Here is a 20,036-nt window from a genome sequence, read left to right as displayed (position 1 = left end):
TCTCGGTTAAAGTGTGGATTTCCAGGCTTCCCATTGGTTGCTGCCTGGCGTGGCAGCATCTGTGCCTCGCACTGTGCCAGCTGTCCTCCTCGCTCGCACACACCGCAAGCAAGCACCCAGGAGAGAGGGCCAAGGGAAACGCGAGGAAATAACCGGTAAGGTTCCTAAAAAAATAACAATAAATTAAAAAAAAAAAAGCATCACACTTGCTCTGACGTCAGTTCGTCGTCGTTGAGCTGAAGCCATGAAAACCACCTGTCGTATTGATTATTCTGATTGCATTGTAAAGCTAATTTACCGTTATTGTCAATCACTGTGCTATCTTCTAAATTATCCCTCAAAGATGCCATCCGGGAAAAAAAAAAAACGCACGTCATTGCATTATTTATTTGCGCGTGTTTTTCCCCACCCCATCGGAATGTGGCACTGAATTGATCATCAACGCTTATCAACGTGTTAAAAATGCCTCTCGACGACTCTCTGTGTGTGTGTGTGTGTATTTGCGTGCCAACACTGCAATAATAAAACCTGCGTTTCCCATGATGTAAGATTCTTATTCGTTCACGGCTTATTCTCTTAACCACCAAATGTATTGTGAGAGGATGGAGGGAGGACGGTCGCCATGCAGTTGAACCGGCGTTGAAATCTCTCTGTCTTGTCATGCATGTTCAACAGGAAAGGTGTGTTAGAGAGTGATTTTGTGATTTTCCTTTCTTTTAGATTAGCCTTTGCCCTATTATGTCTCTTTTTGGTGTCTATAATAGTGATCAAATCTATCAGTATAAATATGACATCATCTCAATGGGAACAAATGGGCCTGTACACGATATTCATGAGATCGACTAAAGTATTGAGACACCTTGCAGCTGCACCTACAGTATATTTCTGAAAGGCGAGGCACATCGTGCAACAGCATCTCTTCGAAGCAGATAATTAAATCTTACTAAGATGGATATTTTAATGAGCCATGATGTTATGTTTTCCTTGACAGGAGCTGTAGTTTCGCTATTATGGCAATGTTACAAACCACATTTTGTTAGTACTGCATCGGTTCTACACACGCAAGAACTGGCAGAGGTCTTAATCCACCCTTCTGTCTTCTCTTATTCCATTAATCCTCCTGACGATTGAGGTTGTTCCACTACACGAATTAGAGTGAACAGTGCAGGCGTTCTGTTGAGTCATGACTCTGCAAAATGAACATTTTGGTGTATTTTCTTGGCATTGAGATGCGCTAGAATTTCTCCAGAATTAATGGGGCAAATATCATCTCTCATGCTTACATTTTCAGCAATTTGTGACATAAATTCCATCTCCCTGCAACACTGAACGGGCTAAACAATATTGGACCTTTATTGAGCCACACCGCTTAAGAGTATTTCAGATTAGAAAAAATAATCTCACCCTACAACACCAAACAAAAACGTCCCAAAAAGTGAATACACATTTTGATTATGTTCCTTCTGCCATCCAGTGGAGGTGTATTTTATTGTTCTGCCTGCCACTTTACCTCACTGACATAGATAGATGAACCAAACTACATTATTTGTGGTAAACAAATACTTTTCTGACAAATTAAATGACTGATGAGATACAGATGGATACGGGAATCACTGAGATGCACGCAGTGATGTGCGGTGAGGTCCTGACTGGTCAGGCACTATTCCTCTGGAGTCGGATATAAAATTATGAACCCAAAATAGATGATTACCCCCCCCCCCCCCACTCTTAAAACTGCTGGGTCAAAAATAGCCCAATTTTGGACCAACCCACTATTTGGGTCAATTTGACCCAACTGTCTCTTCCTTCTTCGCCATCTAGTGGAACAGGAAATATGCACGGTTAGCTATTTTATCGATAAAATTATTGAAAAATAAAGTTTAAATGGAACATAATTGAATAGAATCATGAAATGTTTTTCCTTTTATTTTAGTCCTCCCATGCAGGAGGCGGGACAGCAGAGGGCGGCACTGCCTCACTTGCCTACCCTGATCGAACGTCTTCTACACATCTGTTTGTGAAAACGATTGTGAAAATGATACACGTTGGATCCTGCTTTTACGACGCTTCTGTTATATGGCGTTTTGGAGACCCCGGTGCAGTGGAACACAATTTATACTGAAAAGCTGACAACCTCTAAATTGTTCATATTTCAAAACACATTTCTCCGCAAGGAAAATGTAATTAAAAATAACTTGCGCTAAGGTCAAAATGTTGCCATCTTGCATCCATTTCCTCGACAGTTTGGGCTCTATTTTCATAACTGGCCTAAATCTGTTAGACGAAATGATGGTAATTACGTAGGTACGCACAGGCTTGAAGTTCTATGAGAGGGAGTGCTGCGCCGCCGTGGGAGTACAACCTGGATTAGTTGCCATCTAGTTGACGGGCACGCTTTGATAAATACTTAATTATTACTATACTTAAACAATCATACATTTATTTATATTGTATTACATATACGTACATGGACAATTGGCAGTTCCGCTGTACATCCACCATATTGTTAGACTGTCAAGCTTGCACAGATGCAGTGACGTTCCAAGTCCCCAAAAAAATCAGCTGTCACGAAAATGCAGACTAACATCTGGCCATAGAGAGATGAACCTAATCCTCATTGGTGCCCCACTTTGCCGTATCACTGTTGTCATGATTTTTATATCTTTGTTTGATTCACTAATACTTCCATTGATCCATCAACCTCTCGGCAGCTCCTTCTTCTTTTATCCCCCAATCTTTGCATCTCTGCATGCCATGTCTATTCTTATCATTGATTGGTTGTCCTATTGTCTGATGTTCTGGCTTTTTATATAGCACGCACACACTCACGCACACACACTGCTTCAACATTTGTTCCAAATAACAAAGACATGCCTTGTCACTGCAGCAGTGATTAAACCCCAGATCAGAAGTCAGCAGCTGTCTACCACGTTCTCACTTCCAGCATGAACACACACACACGCTCACGCGCACATACCTAAAATTCAGTTTGAAGAGCAAACTACACTTGAATAGGCGTTATGTCGAAAGTGTGTGTGTGTGTGTGTGTGTGAGTGAAGCATACGCTTGTGTTCAGTGATGTGCATTTATATGTCATGTGTACATTTGTGTCCATCCGTGTATGTCTGCGTGCATGTGAACTGAAGGGCAGCTGGTCTGAGAGTGAGTGAGCGATGCGGCCTTGTGCTTGTCTGTTGCCCTCTATCCAAATTAAGTGTGCATTTGATCCTCAAATTCTTCAAGCGTGACTAATTATACAAACGTCAAACCAAGTGCAGTTGTTTAGTATGTTCGTTACATTTTTCACATTTGTATCGCTGTTTCAGTATCGCTTCTCCCTGCGGGTTCGATACTCAGCCGCTGTCGGCCCCCCCAAATTGTTGAGTTTTTTCGAATCAAAAGTCGCAACAACTCATCCTCAACTGCTTGTGTGTTCTTCACACTGGTCTAATAACCTTCGCGCCTCTTCACATCACATCACATTCTCACAACACTTGATGTCACAGCAGCATTGCGAGTGCCGTCTCCTCATTCCACATACTCACCGTCCACATTAGCTATTCTGTAGTTGTGGATCCTATTAAGATCCAATTCAAAATTAAGAAATTGCCAGAAAGGGATCTGAGAGGGATAATGTCCTTAATATTCAGCTAATTGTCATCACTGACGACTACAACCACAATGTTAAAATAAATCCCTCTTCAAACTGAGTAACATTATCTTTGTTTTCTGAATTTTCTTGTATTGGCTCTCCATGGTTCAAAATGTGCAGCGATTCAATTGCGTGATGGTGCAGTGACAGCTTTGAGGATACAATGACACTTGCTGTTCACACATTTGGCCTCAGATTGACAAGTGGAGCTTTGGTTTTGGTTTTCATCCTGCCCTTTAATCTTAATGATTGAAACTGCGTAAATTTCACCAAAATAAAATCGAGTGGATGTTCAATAAGCAGCTCATGCCAGCGTTTGCATGTGTGTGATCATGTTCGAGTTCGGCCCTTGTTTCCACTGAAAGCAGCCCAGTTCCCATCTCCTGGGAAACCACTCTTTTATTCTGACTGCCAAGCCTGAGGGCCACTACTTTCCATAACCTCCTCCCTTCCCCCCCCCCAAAAAAAAAATATTCCCAGCGTAGACATCACTGTCATCAAGACAAGCAGAAGCTACAACGACACGAACGTAAGGTTTTAGTTTGGCCAAAGATGCCGAAGATGCATTGAGAAGGATTGGGTCCACCTGAGTGACTTTTTAAAATGTATTTTTGGGGAGGGGGCTCCTCATTTTACTGTTTAGCGTGTTCATTCTTCCCCTATACAACCCCCTCCCCTTCCTCTCTGCTCTGCTTCGCCCTTGTTCTCATCCATCTCTTTGACTTGATTCCGTGTGACTGGGACTCAATTGTGTCCTGCTTGCGAGCTCATTGCAAACAGGGCATCCATGCAAGAATACACACCCACACAAGGAGTAAACTCTCACTGTGTGTTGAATGCATTTTTGGGAGAATTTTTAGATGAATGCTCCTCGTAAAAAAAATAAAATAAATAAAAGATTAAAAAAAAAATTGTAGACATTGGGAGAAGTTGAATTAGTGTGTGATAGTCATGACGAGAAGCTCAGTATTCTATCCATCTTTTCAGGAGACCTAAGAGGATTTTGTTTTAGCTAACACCACAAATTGGTGTAAAATCACAACATACATTGTTGGGATGATAATGGACTATATGACACACGTACCACAGCACAAAATGAAACACCCCAAAGGTATATTTTTCTATGGATGAGGGTGGGACGTGTTTAGCATACACCATGTTTCACGTTTTAAGTTCTCATAGCGCATCATGGGGGAACAAGGACTGCAATTAGGTTAATTAGATGCATGATTCTGAAGGGGAAGTCCTACGGGAACATTGAATTAAGTCTTCTTTTTGCTGCGGTTTCAGTTACATTTTCTGTTGCATGCGCGAACGATCAATAGTCCCTACATGTAATTGGCATGTCTATGCAGGCAATGCAATTGGAAAATGAGTTGGTCAACATGCAATTTCCTTTGTTGCAAATTATATTCCAAACATCGTTATTACGCATATGTAGAAAGTGTATCGGTAAAACAAATTGACATTGTTCTTTTTCTATCAGACTGACTGCCAACATGGGGTCCATGCGAATTCTCATCAAAGGAGGCAAAGTGGTCAATGATGACTTCACCCACGAAGCTGATGTTTACATTGAGAACGGCATCATTCAGCAGGTAAATTCCTCTCAATACAAATCAACAGCAACAATGTCAGATTTGTGAAAAGAGCAAAACATGATTACACCGCCGCGTCCAGACTGGTCGCATGAAGACACCACTGGCTAATTTGAGCGTAAATTGCACAATTATGCGCAGAGGAACTCAGTGTGTGGTAGTTATTATGCAAATTACCCTGTCAAGTAAAATTGGGCCAGAACGGCCTACTTACAGACACATACAAACAGACAAATAGCAAAAGACCCAACTTTATCGATATAAGCTATTAAAAATACATTTTCAAGTTCAAATTAGAGTCCCTGGGTCTTTTTTAATATATGTGGTGTGTGTTATAGGTTGGGAAGGAGCTGATGATTCCGGGTGGGGCTAAGGTGATCGACGCATCTGGGAAGCTGGTGCTGCCTGGTGGAATAGACACCTCTGTGCATCTGCAGCAGACTTTCATGAACGCCGCCATCCAGGATGATTTCTACAGTGGCACCAAGGTACACCTTCACAAACCACATCCTCAGCAGCACTTGGGGTTTTTTTTTTTTTTTTGCTGCCGCTGACAGACAACAGTAACTAGAGGTGGTACTAAGAAGTCTTCTAATGTCGATCACTAGAGTATTTGGAAGATTAAGCTGCAAACAGCGCTGCTGCGGCTTAGTGAGTCGACTGGCTTAACCATCTAATGGAATGCCAAGTGAAATAGGGTGAGAGGAATTTTTTTGGGGGGCATACCCAATCCTCCACATGTCTGCTCACCCCAGCAACCCCCTAATCACCATCTCTCTACCCACTGACCTCGCTACCATGGCAACCAACCCCATGCCTAATGGGGGGAGAAATAAAATCAGGATTGTGTTTGTGTGCGTGTGTGTTACATACTGGACCGTTCTCCGCCATTTTTTCTGTCCACCCCCTCTGTCCCAACATCTCCTCACAAACTCGACATCCTTCCATTCCTTGAGGATAAGTGTGGGTACGCTTGATTCCGGGCTCTAACTTGCCTGAACAAGCTCCATGATTGATATTCAATACGTCCCGAAGGAAGTGTATGCAAACTCATTTTGGCTTCATTATTTTGCACATACATGATGGAAAACCTTCCAATTTGCTTTTAATATTGAACGTCTCACACTTTATTCATTGTTTCAATTTGCCATCCATCAAAGCATCTTATTGAATTCTCTCTGTGCTCCTTCCATGTTTCTCTGTGTTTTGCTCTCCATCTTAGTCTCCTTTATGTTTCTTCCAAGGCGATTATCTTCACAGTAGGGGATGGTGGTCTCTAAATTAGTAATGGATTTGGGATAAAACAGTGGATTCATGTGCCACGTAGCATTTTTTTTCAATCAACTGTTAATTCAATCCACTTTCCAGACAGAGTGCATTTGTATTCGGTTAGTGGAAATTAACATGAGAAAGTAATTTGCATATTATTTGGGTGTGTTGTAAACACTAGCCTACATACTGAAGTAAACCCCAATATTTTCTTTCAATTAAATGTTCTATGCAGGCCCGCTAGTCGAAACATGGCATTCGGATTAATATTGCGTTTGCAGAATATGAGCTAAGCAGTAAAATCCACCCGTTTTTAGCCATCTCAGGCGGCAGCCATTTTGTCACTTCAATCGACTGAAAATTATATCGCAGTTGGTCAGGGCTCAGCTAATGACCAATCATGGCCCAGCTTCAGAAAACAAGTGAGCCGTGATTGGTCGTTACCTGAGCCCTCAGCAACTGTGATGTCATTTTCAGTCGACAGAAGTGACAAAATGGCCGCGTCCTGAGATGGCTAAAATGGGTTGGTTTTGGACATATTGCAAAATGTTGCTTGTTTTCCCACCACCTCAACATTATTCCAGTTCGCCTCTAATGATTATGAATAGGTGACTGTTGGTGTAATTTCACAGTGGCAGAGAGAGCCAAGGATGGTCGGAACACGAATGTCATAGTAGGGCAATGTCTGTTGTCATGGTTACACACTATAGTGCATTTATTACTGAGCTAGCAGAGGTGAGTCACAGCTGAGCGGTGCTTTCGCCTCATGTGGTTTTCATCCCAGTTTCCTCGCCTTGTCACTCTTCTTTTCCTCCACCTCTCAGCTTCCTTTTTTTTAACCGCTGTACTACGCTTAGAACTAGCCGGAGCAATACATCCTTTCACATTAGGTGTTATTTTAGATTTTACATAAAAGTAATTGCATTTGTTTAAGGACATGTCGTTTTTTTTAATTAAGTATTAAAATTACAATGACATCATTGCATCCAGACAACCCAGGGATATTGTTACTTTTATGTACTAATCTTTTCTTTCATTTTATTTTCCCTTGACCCAGGCGGCTCTGATGGGCGGCACCACAATGGTGATGGCGCTGGTCCTGCCTGAGCAACACTGCTCCCTGGTGGACGCCTACGAGAACTGCCGAGCTCTCGCTGACGCCAAGGCTTGCTGCGACTACGCTCTGCATGTCGGCGTGACCTGGTGGGGGCCAAAGGTAAAGTCAGAGCAACGTGACATCTGTCAGGAAACACCTCTCAAGCTTTTAACCCAATGAACCAAAATACATGCCTACATTTATATATGTGGGTGAATTGTGCAATGACCTAGATTATAAACCATACACAAACTAGGTTAACACACATATTCATTGAGCACATTAGACAGATACTCTGAGTCACAATGTTTTTTATTCAGCCTTTGGCTACAGAATCTCTGCTATATCATCTGCTGAGACAGTGCATACACAGCAATTGAAGGCACTGCCACCGTCTGCGATTTTTTTTTTCAAATGACCCTTTTAACATTCACAGGGAGAACGGATGCAAATTAGCCATTGGCTATAATCTGTCATATTTACGGGAAACTGTTTGATTAATATGCACTGTCCCTGTATACTTTCAAAAATAAAATAAATACAAAAAATAAAAATACATCGGCTATAGTTTTAGCTACCTTTATCTAAAGTGTTTTACCTTCCTAGAACCCTCACAGTGTAGTTAAAATCTCCCGATTCTATCATTTCTTTTACTGCTTTATATTCAATATATTTCATAGGGACTGTGTTTGTCGTTGATGCAGTGTGATCTAATTCTGGCTTCTTGTCAAGCTCTTTTCATGCCCCATATAGCAAACACACTCATTCCTGTGCCTTGATCTGCTGCGCGCTCAGGTGCATAATGAGATGGAGACCCTGGTTAGGGAGCATGGGGTGAACTCCTTCCAGATGTTCATGGCCTACAAGGATATGATGATGCTGAGGGACTCTGAGCTGTACCAGGCATTGCAGACCTGTAAGGACATTGGAGCCATCGCGCGTGTCCACGCCGAGAACGGCGAGCTGGTAGCAGAGGTGCGCTGTGTATAGTGTAGAGTGTATAGCTGTGTAAATATTCTCTGTCATTCAAGTTAGTATATTTTTAAAAAATAATTTTCAAATTTTGTGTCTACCTCATATTCCGTATAGGGTGCGAAAGAGGCTCTGGATTTGGGTATCAGTGGACCCGAAGGCATTGAGGTCAGCCGTCCGGAAGAGGTAACATTTTTCTTTTCTGTCCTTTTTAGGAGCAAAACACGATCAAACTTACAAGATGAAGCAAATCAAACTCAAGCCCAAACCGTGTAATGCTAATTTTAGTTTTATTAGCGTATGAGCTTGTGATTAAATGGAACCCTTTTCCAAGTGAGTCCAATGGTCTTAGATTTAAAGGTACTTTTTTTTTTAAAGGAAATCAGAATGGCTTCCAAATTATTTGATAAATTGCGTAATTTGCATTTACATCATATCCTCTGATTCTGCCTATAGATCTGATAAAATTTGATTGTGTATTCTCACCAAAAAGAAGCATTGTATGCCAAAAATGTATATAGGAGTTACACACAAATTAATGACAGAACCTTATGTCTGCTTATAATAATTATTATTTATTTTTTTTTTGCAGCTGGAATCAGAGGCTACACACAGAGCTGTCACAATCGCCAATAGGGTAAATTGTAAAAACAAATGTGCTGACTTGGTGAAGATGATGTGATCAATTAGTCATTTTTTCTTTCGTGTGTGGTTACAGGCTCACTGCCCTATCTACCTGGTGAATGTTTCCAGTATGCCCGCTGGGGATATGATTGCAGCTGCCAAGATGCAGGGTTTGTCACAGCTTGATTAAAAACACACACAGAGATGACAGATGACAATAATGCTCTTCCTGTCTCCGTAGGTAAGGTGGTCCATGCAGAGACCACAGTCGCTCACGCGGTGTTGAACGGCATGCAATATTACCACCAGGACTGGTCTCACGCCGCCGCCCACGTCATCGTGCCTCCTCTCCGCCTCGACCCCAACACCCCTGGCTACCTCATGGGACTGTTGGGCAAGTGCGTGTACAGTTCAGGATGTTTGTAGACGATAGGCCATGGTGAAAATTATTCTCTGTCATGTAACGCAGGGACTCTGACTGGCTCCCGATTAATCCCCTTCCCAAAAAAAAAAAATCACCCCCCCTTCCATTTTTTAGTTTGTGGTCCTATGAGCCCACTCCAGTAGCACTGACGAAAAATTGTGGCCCCCTCCATAATTAACTGTTAGTTTTCCTCCTGTGATGTAGTGTCTTGCCAAATGTTTAAAAGACATTCCACAAACTTCTCAAATGTGCAACTTAAGCATCAACTGAAAATACACATCCTGTTTCCAGTGACACTCTGAGCGTTGTGGCATCAGAGCACCGTCCTTTTAGCACCAAGCAGAGGGCCTTGGGCAAGGAGGACTTCACCAAGATCCCCCACGGAGTGCCAGGAGTCCAGGACCGGATGAGCGTCATCTGGGAGCGCGGGGTGGTATGTCGCAAAAGCTACCATTCATGTCGCCGCGCACACTGTCAAAAATTTATTCACGCCAACATACCAATGCCCTCCTTCAGGTTACAGGAAAGATGGACGAGAATCGTTTTGTGGCTGTGACGAGCGCGAACGCCGCAAAAATTTACAACTTGTATCCACGCAAGGGTCGCATCATCCCCGGAGCAGACGCCGATGTTGTGGTATGGGATCCAGATGCAACTAGGTGAGTTACCACGGGACGGTTAAATCCTGCAAGTGTGTCATAAACCACTCATGTTGCTCTCTGTGCAGGACGATCTCTGTCGGCACTCAGGTGCAAGGAGGCGACTTCAACCTGTACGAGGGAATGCGCTGCCACGGCGTTCCTCTGGTCACCATTAGCCGTGGACGTTTGGTCTGTGAAAATGCAATGTTCATGTGCGCCGAGGGCTCCGGAAAATTCTATCCGCAGCGTACCTTCCCTGACTACCTGTACAAGAAGATGGTGCAGAGAGAAAAAGTGCGTACTTTTGCATACATATAAACTCAAGACTATTTATCAAATTAATTACATGATTTGTATCACCTCCTGGACAGGCTCAGGCGTATAAAGGTGTCGACAGGGATCCCTACTCTGGTGATGTGGTCAAAGTTGCCAACGCAATGAAGAAGGAGCTTGGTTTGAGCCCCATTGATGGTGACGGCACGAACAAAGGCGTGGTGAGGGTGCAACAGGGGGTTCGAGACCTCCATGAGAGCTCGTTTAGCCTCTCGGGTATGTAAAAAAAAATATCCAAACACTAAAGTCATAATTGCACCAAGCAGCAAATTTAAATTCTCGCATGAGATTCAAAAAGCATATATTTATCTAATCCCCGGTTTGGTTTGTGGGTGGCATAGTTTCATGTCTTCTTTTTTGCATGCGGATGTATCCAACCAAAGAGACTTGTCCATTACATTTTAATGACTTGATCTGAATGAAAACAGGTTAATTGTGTGTTCTCCACAGGGTCTCAGGTTGATGACCACATCCCCAAGAGGTCCTCCGCTCGGATCCTCGCCCCTCCAGGTGGTCGCTCCAGCGGAATCTGGTAAACTCTGGCCCAAGGAAATCAACCATCCGAGCCTCTTTGTTTTTTTATATTTCTGAACAACCAAGAAAACTGCACTGATTTTAAAACACACGTCTAATGTTAAAAAAGGGAACTTGGTCTGAGAGATTGGCCACAATCTAACCATGTGATCAGTTTGCTGAAGTGATTCTATTTGGAGTCTTCGTTCTGAAATGATAAGGTACACCGTAGTCAAGGTGCTATGTAAGATTTTATTCCCTGAATTTAAGCTGAACACAAATATCTGATTATTCATTGTTAAGGTGCTTGTCAGAAGAAAAAGGTAAAATGACGGAATGCTTAAGAAAAAACGTTAGTTTTCCATTTCAAATGTAAAAAATTACAGGAAAAAGTACAAGAAAAAAAACAACAAAATTATGTTAACTTTAAATATTTAAAACGAGTAGAACTGGATTCAGTAAAACATCCCCATCACACAGCAATCCAGCGTAATGAGTAAAGAATTCCGTTTATGCTAAAACCACCTACTGTGCTTGATTCCTTTGCGGTTTCTGTGTTTTTCTTTCCAACGGACGGACTCTGATGTGTGGCGATGACATCAAAACTGTTCAACATGTTATGTGATCTTTACTGAAACGCTCTCCAAACAGTCCGACTGTCACGACAAATATCCCAGTGTAGTTCCGACATGTATATTTACTTTTATGTTCTGAATTATATACAACACACAATAGAAGTTAACTAACAACTGGCAAGAAATAAAATGAAAATGGTCACATATTTCAGGAGAGCCTCCACAGGGCAGAAAGATTGAGCTACACATGCTACTAAAGCACAGATCTCCTCACCTCCTCAAGTGTATCATTCCTTTACAGCAATGTTATTCATGACCACATTCTTTATCTGTGTACTGTATATTTAGGATGTTTTCTTTTAGTTAAATGTATGTGCCAATGTGAGTGAGTCACCCCTATTATTGCACACAACATGCATGAAAAGAACCACATCGAGACAAATATGGATGGCCGCAGGTTCACAACTGGTGCTGTTTTGTTTTTGTTTTTTTTCATTTTAAAAGGGCATAAAATGTGTTAATTTTATTGTGGATGATTGTTGTTTAGAAGGCACTGTGAACTGTCAGTGACTGTGCGTTGTCAAGTTTGTGAATTTTTATTGGAAAGTGAACCTGTTGAATATGTTACTGTGGCTGCTTGTTTCTTACAACCAAGTATTGGTTAAACAATAAAATAGAAAAAAGTGTCCCGATGCCTCTTCATTTATTTATAAAGCCCATTTAATTTCCAAGCACGGTGATTCATGAGCATATGACGTAGAGGTGGTGTACAATCAGTACGGGAATTATGGGATCAAAGTGCATCCAGGTTGTCACGTTGCATTTGTAAAGCCTACTGCAAAATGGTCATGACCCACTCGAATCATATTTCAATCACGTCCAGATGTTTTAATGTGTGCGAGCATGAGTGGTTTGCTCAACACAGAGCTGTGAGAATATTTCGTATTATACCTTTATTACACGTGAAGATTACGTTGTAATGCGAATAAACATCATCCTCTTTATTTAGTCATTGTTTTCGATCACAACGTGGTGCTTTTGCGATCATATCAATATGTGCTATCATTATTTAAACAAAAGACCGACTTAAAACGTAAAACGTGTACGTCACGCGACCCATTAAAAAAAAAAAATAACAATATAAAAAACCTCGACAAGGCATAAATACATCTATATGTTTACAACATACAACTTTCACACTGAAAAGGAAGCATTTGTGCACAAAGTGCTGCGGTTAATCACCAAAAGTGGGCCTCGGTCATTTTGTCGGAGCCAACATGGCGCCGCGCCGTACTCCAGTTTCACCAAATTGAACAGAAAAATAGTGCAACTGTGCTGCGCGTGCGCAATAGCTACCAGATTAAACGCTCCGCGCAGCTCGCGAAGCAGCGGTCTCGGTTTCTAGCGACGGAAAAGACCTCTTCTCATTGAACAGCACGGCAGTCAGAGGGACTTCGTCGCCCCTGAGTAAGTATTATTTCACTTTACTCAACCGGTATTGTCCACATTTACGCGTTTAGTTTTGTATTTGGACTGCTGTAATCTCATCGGGCTAATTGCAGCAGCGCCACACGGGGTGACAGTCCTTCTTTCTTTAGTAACGTGTGTTTTCGTTCAGGCCTCCAGAGGGGGTAACGTTAACTTCGCACCGAACAAGTCCACATTTAAATCAGTCTTTATTTCCATTATTTCCCCAAAAGCGACATTTATACTTGCTGCAAGCTGCCCACCAAATTCGACAACAGGGGCTAAATGGCAATTTAGATGCCGAGCAGACGTTAGCAGAAGTTAGCAAGTCGCTAGCACCAGTGCGGTTGTAATGTCAACTGTGAAACGCGTCCACTGCGTCCAAGCATGTCAAGCATTGTTTACGTGCATTAATAATGACTTCACTCTTTTTTCTATCTGCTGCTCCTGTGTACTCTTAAAACATGCTGCTGTGATAAAATACTAATTTGAACATAACGGCTTGTTCAGATTGTTGACGAGATCAACGCTTTTATCACAATGTCATTCTCACATCCTGACAACTTTTACTTTTGAATTTGTATTGCAGAGCAGCAGATGTATACGCTTTTTTCTTCTTCTTAGTAATTTTGTGGAACAATCTGCGTTCATTGCATAGACATTAATAGATGGGATGCCTGGAGTGTTTTGCTTTGTCAGTAAAGCCACGTAAGATCACGTTTACGACATACCATTTTTTTGTCTGGAGTTGTTAGCAAAAAAATTAGTTCCAAGTGCTATGGTGAAAGCGAATGTTGCAACGTGCAGCAGTTTGGTAGGTAGAACAGATCTTGGTTAAAAAAGACACTTCAAGATATTGACAGTTAAAGCAAAACCACTTCAATATTTAATAAGTCTGCTGGCTTAATTGCTAACAGACAATGCAAAACGCCATAGATGGGCTACCATTTAGTTTTCTTTAATCATATATCTTTAAAAAAATGTATATTTGACGTAATATTTAACAAAAGTCTGTTGGCTTAATTGCTAACAGACAATGCAAAACGCCATAGATGGGCTACCATTTGTCTTTCTTTAATCATAAATCTTGAAAAAAAACCAAACAAACGTATATTTGACAAACTCTTTGCTGAGGCATGCACACCGGAAGATTTACATTCTATTTTCTTATGTTATCACTTGTTGCTTGTATGAAGTACAATATTGTATAGCGTTATTGGTGTAAAAAACACATTACAAAAATGTTCTTTTTTTTTTTAGAGCGGCGCTGGAATTGATTGATTGCATTTCCATTATTTCAGTGGGAAAAATACTTGAAATTAGTGTTTTGCATTACGAGTGTGGTCATGGAACAAATGAAACCCATATTTTATATTTTTTGTAGAAAAAGTGGTATCTATTTTAGGTGCAGCATTTATTTATTCAGGTGGAGACCTGGTATTCCATCCGGACAGGAAGTTTTTCTTGAGCAGACAAAAATATAAAAATGTTGTTTACCACATTTCACTTATCAACGAAACATGATGCTAATTTTTGGATTGACGGCATACCAACTTTTTCTGAAATGGTCGGAATGTGGTGTCATCAGCTGTCCCAAGCAAATTAGCCGTGTGTGCTGAGTGGACAGTTACCTCCGTGAAGCTCTGCTGTCAGGAAATGATTATTCAGCACAACATCCTGTGTGGTGTTATTTGGAACCACGGGAATTGCTTTGGTGGTGTTGGGATTTTTTTCCTCCTCCCCTGATCTCTGCTGCCTTTGTTAACTAGCTTTGGTTAAACCGTTAAATGGGGATTAAGAAAAACTGTTAAGTGATTGAGTGCGTGACTGTCTTCATTAATGTCCCTTATTTTCATGTCCACAGAGTCTTGTTTTAAGGTGGTCCAGACCAACCTGCTTCTAAGCAGTTTACACCAACACACACCCAGTGAAGGTGAGCGACATGAGTTAATGGTTATTGATTACTCTGTGTTGACCACGTTTGAAATATCTTTAAAGTATGGTAAGACTTTTTCTCTTCAGAAACGTCTTTATATGGTCTCATTCTGCTACAGTTTGTGGTGCAATGACAATGACGCTGTTCTGTTGCAACAACTACCGCGGGTGCATTTGGAACATATCCCACATGATATACGTGGTTTAATATACTTAATCATTTTTGTTTCTGAGCTCACTCTAAAAATATCAAGCGTCATTTTCTTGTAAGTTGCGTCCAAACATTTTGTTCCAAGGATTGCATATAGAAAAAAAATGTAGGTCAATTTTACATGCATCAGATATATTTATTTAAAAAAAAAGCATCATGATGAGGCAAAAAAGATTTTTGTCAATTCTTTTGTTACTTCTTTCTGAGTGTTAATTTGCGTGAAGCAGGAGGATGGCGGTGAATGTCTACTCCACCTCTATGACCATAGAGAACCTGAGTCGTCATGACATGTTGGCTTGGGTCAACGACTCTTTACAGCTCACCTACACCAAGATCGAGCAACTCGGCTCAGGTAAACACACAGGCACACCCCCACACGCACACAAACACGCGCACACGCATGCACTCATGATATTTGATGCTCACACGATGATTTGCTCTCTTTAGGTGCAGCGTACTGTCAGTTCATGGACATGCTGTTTCCAGGGTGCATTTTGTTAAAAAAAGTCAAATTCAATGCCAAACTGGAACACGAATACATCCACAATTTCAAGGTTTTACAGGCTTCATTCAAGAGGATGACCGTAGATAAGGTAATCCTCGCCGGAATTCACAATGTATCTTTTTTATTTGCCCTAGCTGCTTGTCGTGACATGGTTATCCTTTTTCAGATCATTCCTGTCGAGAGGCTGGTTAAAGGCAAATTCCAGGACAACTTTGAGTTCCTTCAGTGGTTTAAGAAGTTCTTTGATGCCAACTATGATGGCAAAGAATACGACCCGCTACTGTTACGGCAGGGCCTGGAGGGAACGCCGCCGCCGCCGCCCAGTTCAGGTACACTGCAGCAAGTTGGTGCAAGTGTGTGAGGCTGTGCGTGCAAGATACAATCACTGTGTGTGTGTGTGTGTGTGTGTGCGTGTGCGTGTATGTGTGTGTGTATGCGCACGTGAAAATAGGCTTCATTTCATGTCTCTCCCTCTTGATGCAACCACATCCCCACCTCTAACACAGGTGACCCCATTGTCCACAAACCCAAAAGACCTGCTCGCCCAGGTAACACCCATTTCATTGTGGCATGTTTGTTTGTTCACACTCACTGAATGTTTTCCTCACATATTTACTCTAAACCTGGATTGGTCTGTTCTAATGTTTGCGGTTGTGTGTTAAAGCAGTCTAAATGTCACCAAAGTTGTTACGCTGACCTAGCTGGCAAAACTTGACTGAGAAAACTAAGGCGGTTAAAAACAAGGACTGTCAGTGAAACAATGTTAAGACGCTTTTAGATTAAATTGAAAAAGAGTTTCGAGTAGACCAGGGGAGGGTTATTAATTTTCCAAAGGGGCCATGTGAGAAACTGGAGCAGTTGTTTCAGGACCGCATCATGTTAACTAATGTTGATTGTGTTCATATTAAATTGTCTTTTTTTTTTTTATAAAAAAGTCAAATGTTTTTTTTTGTATCTAATAATTCAGCTGCTACTTTTTTTTTTTTACATTGTATTTTGACCTCATAAAAATGTTGTCAGGGCCAGTCAGAGATAGTGGACACGCAGACAGGTGTACGTTGACCAGGTCCGGATTAATAATCACATAATAATATGACCAGAAAACTGTTCTGTTTATTTTTTTTTTAAAGATCACTTATAGTTCTGGTTATTGCTCAAAAGTCAAGGCAATTTGTCCAAGCGACAACTCCTATCTATAAATACTTGTGAATTGGGACACTCGTAAATTGAGGTTGCACAGTACTTAAAACATTGTTTTATAATTACCAGATTTTATATTGAATAAAAGAGTACTACGGCATTGTTATGCAATTTCTAACCCATTTTGAATGATGACACCCTCCTGAGAGGTAGATTGCATCCAGACTGCAGATGAATTGTGCTTGCACGAAGCCACCCGTAACTATCTTAACTGTATTGTAACACAGCAATGAAGTGGCAATGCAGACCAGCTCACTCACAGGCACATTTCTAGAAATAGATAAATAGCACTAGATTCACTTTATGGATGTGCAGGTGCTCCGGAGACCCAATAGTAAGGATACAAACATTTAAAAAGTCAATTTTGTCCCCAGCAAACAACAAAAGAGCAAATCAAACCCCTTTAAGAAAATACAAAGTTCATGCTAACAGACATGCTGGCTGAAGTTCAACTAAATTGGGTGAACACACTTGATGTAGACGTTAACTCCCCTGTAATGTGTGAGTTTTATTCGGAAAAAAAAAACATTGAAAACGCACTTAATTTATGCATATTGTTGAGTAAGTAATATTTCCACTTCTTCTGGAAAAAATTCAGAATTTGTTTATGAGATTTTGGTTGAGTCTAAAAATAAGGCTTGCATTTTTCAGGGTGGTCTCATTTTTTCTAACCACTGTAGTAAGATCAAATCTTGATAAGTGCAGTCATACTCAAGTGCGTGTTTGTGTCTTTGTAGGCCCCATCAGAACTTCTCCGACTGCACCCAAGAGTGTCCCCACCCCACAGAGGCAGATCAATGCGCCGGGAGCCCGCAGGAACCCCGCCATGACGCGCAACGGGGGCGACTCAGAGCTCATGGAGCTGAACCAGCAGGTAGCGACAAGATATTTTTGGGTCAAGGGTTCAGTTCACCCATGCCATGACAACCGTGTCGTCATGTCGATGCAGACGTTTAAATTGCTTGGAAAATATTTATTTTTGTGTTATTTTCAGCTACTGGATATGAAGCTGACTTTGGATGGAATAGAGAAGGAGAGGGACTTTTACTTTAGCAAGCTGAGAGACATTGAATTGATCTGCCAGGACGGAGAGAATGAAACCAACCCAGTCCTCAACAAAATCATGGACATACTCTACGCTACAGAGGTAAATACCAAAGAGATTTACTGGGTTTTTTTTTGTTATGACATGCTGCTGAACCCAAAGGAAAGGCAAAAACACATTTGGAGTTTGTCAAAATGTGATTTCATATGTTTAGACCAAATAGAAAAAAATAATGCTTAATCTAAAATAATTTGACGGGAGATTCCTGTGTTCCCCTTTTAGTGATGCTCACTAAGCTAAGACCTGTTAGTAGTTTATGCGGTCAGAAATGATTTGTGGCTCACTGACACTGAACATTTGTAAGAAATGTGAAGAAGCAGGTTGAAATGTTTTACTTGTTTTACAGGAGGGATTTGCACCGCCAGAGGATGAGGATGTTGATGAAGGGGCACAAGGAGACCAGGAGGAGTTCTGAGCCCCCCTCCCCCTCTAACCGATTTAACCTTCGTCATAACCACAGAAAATGTTCCCCGTCATTTTACTTAACGTTTTACAAGGTTCCCCTTACTCCTTCCATCTTGTTTGTGGCTGTTCAGTATCACAATTTTTTTCTTTTTGTTTTTTTAATAGTTGAGCCTACAAAACAACAATGTTTGTACCAGTTGGTTTACTCGGCTCAAGCGGAGGTTCCAGCTGCTGGACTCGATTGCCCACTAAACTGTCATGCATTGAAAAGCATTGAGATTTACACCTCTGACAGCCTGGAACCAACATTGCGAATTGTGTGTGTGAAGATGCAGGCGGCTTTCTTTCACCGTGCACTTTAATTGTCAACCATATGCAGGAACAGTTGCATTTTTGCTGTTTTATGGAAAACAATGGATACAATGACCCAAGTTGTAGGATCTTTTTTGTCGCGGGTGGTGGTGGTGTAGGTGAGATTATAAGTGATGCAAATGCATATTATTTGAATTGTGGATCTGTACGAGTAGCCTGCAGACATATCACAGAATTGCTCACATGCATGTGCGTTGAAAATTTTTTTTAAGTTTAAAGTAATAGCCTGGATGGATCAAAATAACCCCAATAGCAGTTTTTTAGGAGGCCTGATGTATTTATGATTTTATTTATTTGTGCTTTTTTTTTCAATCAGCTTGGTCACTTTTTTTGAAAAAAAGAAAAAAGGAAAAGGGTGGTTTGGGATTTAAAGTCTTGCACTACAAGTAGCGAAAGAAGCCCACACGTGATCTGAATTGCCAACCAGCTTCAGCCAGAAATATACAAGATGCAATTTTATATTTTGTAGCCTAAGGTTTTATGGGGGGATATTTTTTTTTTTAAATCTGCATTGGATTTCTTAAAAAAAAGGCCAAGTCAGATGTCATTGTGAAGTGTATTTAATAGACAAATGTCAGGTTTTAATTTTTTTAAGGGAGGCAGAAGTGGGTCTAAGACACTACTAAATTACTAATGGTTGACTATTGATTTTAAGCTCAACATTTTAGCTGCTATGTGTTGTTGTTATTTGCTGTATTTAATTAAGTTTTCATATGCTACATAGCACTAAAATGCCACAGTGTGGTATGTTGTCACTCACAGCCTGACTGAGTGGTCAAACTTAGTTGGATCTTTTTTTTTTTTTGCTCAGTTTGTCTCCAAGTGGTCGTGATCAACATCTGGACTTACTGTTGGAATGAAATAAAGCTCTGAGGTTCATGAAAAGCAAATCATTGTCATTTTGTTTCATAAACGAATAAAATACTACTACCACGTAAAAAAAAAAACACGTGACCATGAAATATAATTTATCTTTATATTTTATTTACTTTATATTTTCGTGAAACGGGGTTGTACGATTCCAATGCAAACATTTTAAGCCACAAAGAATGTGTTTTTACTATGACATTACTATCTTGACAAGGACTTGCAATGAATTGGCGACGTCCTAGAAGATAGGCCAGCGCCGTAATGACGTC

At 41.0% G+C, this 20,036-nt stretch overlaps 2 protein-coding genes across 4 annotated transcripts; both read left to right on the top strand.

The window, feature by feature from the left end:
* Positions 1 to 41: 41 nt before the first annotated feature.
* On the top strand, positions 42 to 12,383 carry LOC148316862 (dihydropyrimidinase-related protein 5-like). The gene is made up of 14 exons (XM_088286756.1): positions 42 to 155; positions 5,139 to 5,250; positions 5,589 to 5,738; positions 7,577 to 7,735; positions 8,411 to 8,590; positions 8,705 to 8,773; positions 9,180 to 9,224; positions 9,306 to 9,381; positions 9,453 to 9,609; positions 9,927 to 10,068; positions 10,152 to 10,294; positions 10,363 to 10,570; positions 10,648 to 10,825; positions 11,060 to 12,383. Exons 2-14 carry the CDS (start codon positions 5,152 to 5,154, stop codon positions 11,143 to 11,145), a joined length of 1,692 nt encoding a protein of 563 aa, XP_088142882.1. The 5' UTR covers positions 42 to 155; positions 5,139 to 5,151; the 3' UTR covers positions 11,146 to 12,383.
* Positions 12,384 to 13,031: 648 nt separating this feature from the next.
* Positions 13,032 to 19,787, top strand: mapre3b (microtubule-associated protein, RP/EB family, member 3b). Of its 3 annotated transcripts, none has more exons than XM_088286653.1 (9): positions 13,032 to 13,164; positions 15,029 to 15,097; positions 15,538 to 15,662; positions 15,758 to 15,903; positions 15,982 to 16,144; positions 16,322 to 16,363; positions 17,753 to 17,889; positions 18,010 to 18,162; positions 18,467 to 19,787. In XM_088286653.1, exons 3-9 carry the CDS (start codon positions 15,542 to 15,544, stop codon positions 18,533 to 18,535), a joined length of 831 nt encoding a protein of 276 aa, XP_088142779.1. In that variant the 5' UTR covers positions 13,032 to 13,164; positions 15,029 to 15,097; positions 15,538 to 15,541; the 3' UTR covers positions 18,536 to 19,787. The 3 variants fall into 3 exon arrangements, with proteins under 3 accessions (XP_088142779.1, XP_088142777.1, XP_088142780.1); XM_088286651.1 differs by having other exon boundaries at positions 15,535 to 15,662; XM_088286654.1 differs by lacking the exon at positions 16,322 to 16,363 and having other exon boundaries at positions 15,535 to 15,662.
* Positions 19,788 to 20,036: the final 249 nt, after the last annotated feature.

Source organism: Idiotropiscis lumnitzeri, chromosome 21 (assembly GCF_059441095.1).
Source record: "Idiotropiscis lumnitzeri isolate Australia: NSW breed Sydney's pygmy pipehorse chromosome 21, RoL_Ilum_1.0, whole genome shotgun sequence".
NCBI classification, from domain to species: Eukaryota; Metazoa; Chordata; class Actinopteri; order Syngnathiformes; family Syngnathidae; genus Idiotropiscis; species Idiotropiscis lumnitzeri.
This window is presented reverse-complemented; position numbering and strand designations above follow the sequence as displayed.

Coding starts and splice junctions, on each gene's coding strand:
- LOC148316862 (XM_088286756.1), top strand. CDS start 5,152: ATGGGGTCCATGCGAATTCTCATCAAAGGAGGCAAAGTGGTCAATGAT. Junction 10,295..10,362: donor TGGGATCCAGATGCAACTAG/GTGAGTTACCAC, acceptor CTCTCTGTGCAG/GACGATCTCTGTCGGCACTC. Junction 10,571..10,647: donor AGATGGTGCAGAGAGAAAAA/GTGCGTACTTTT, acceptor CCTCCTGGACAG/GCTCAGGCGTATAAAGGTGT.
- mapre3b (XM_088286653.1), top strand. CDS start 15,542: ATGGCGGTGAATGTCTACTCCACCTCTATGACCATAGAGAACCTGAGT. Junction 16,145..16,321: donor GCCGCCGCCGCCCAGTTCAG/GTACACTGCAGC, acceptor CCTCTAACACAG/GTGACCCCATTGTCCACAAA. Junction 16,364..17,752: donor CAAAAGACCTGCTCGCCCAG/GTAACACCCATT, acceptor GTGTCTTTGTAG/GCCCCATCAGAACTTCTCCG.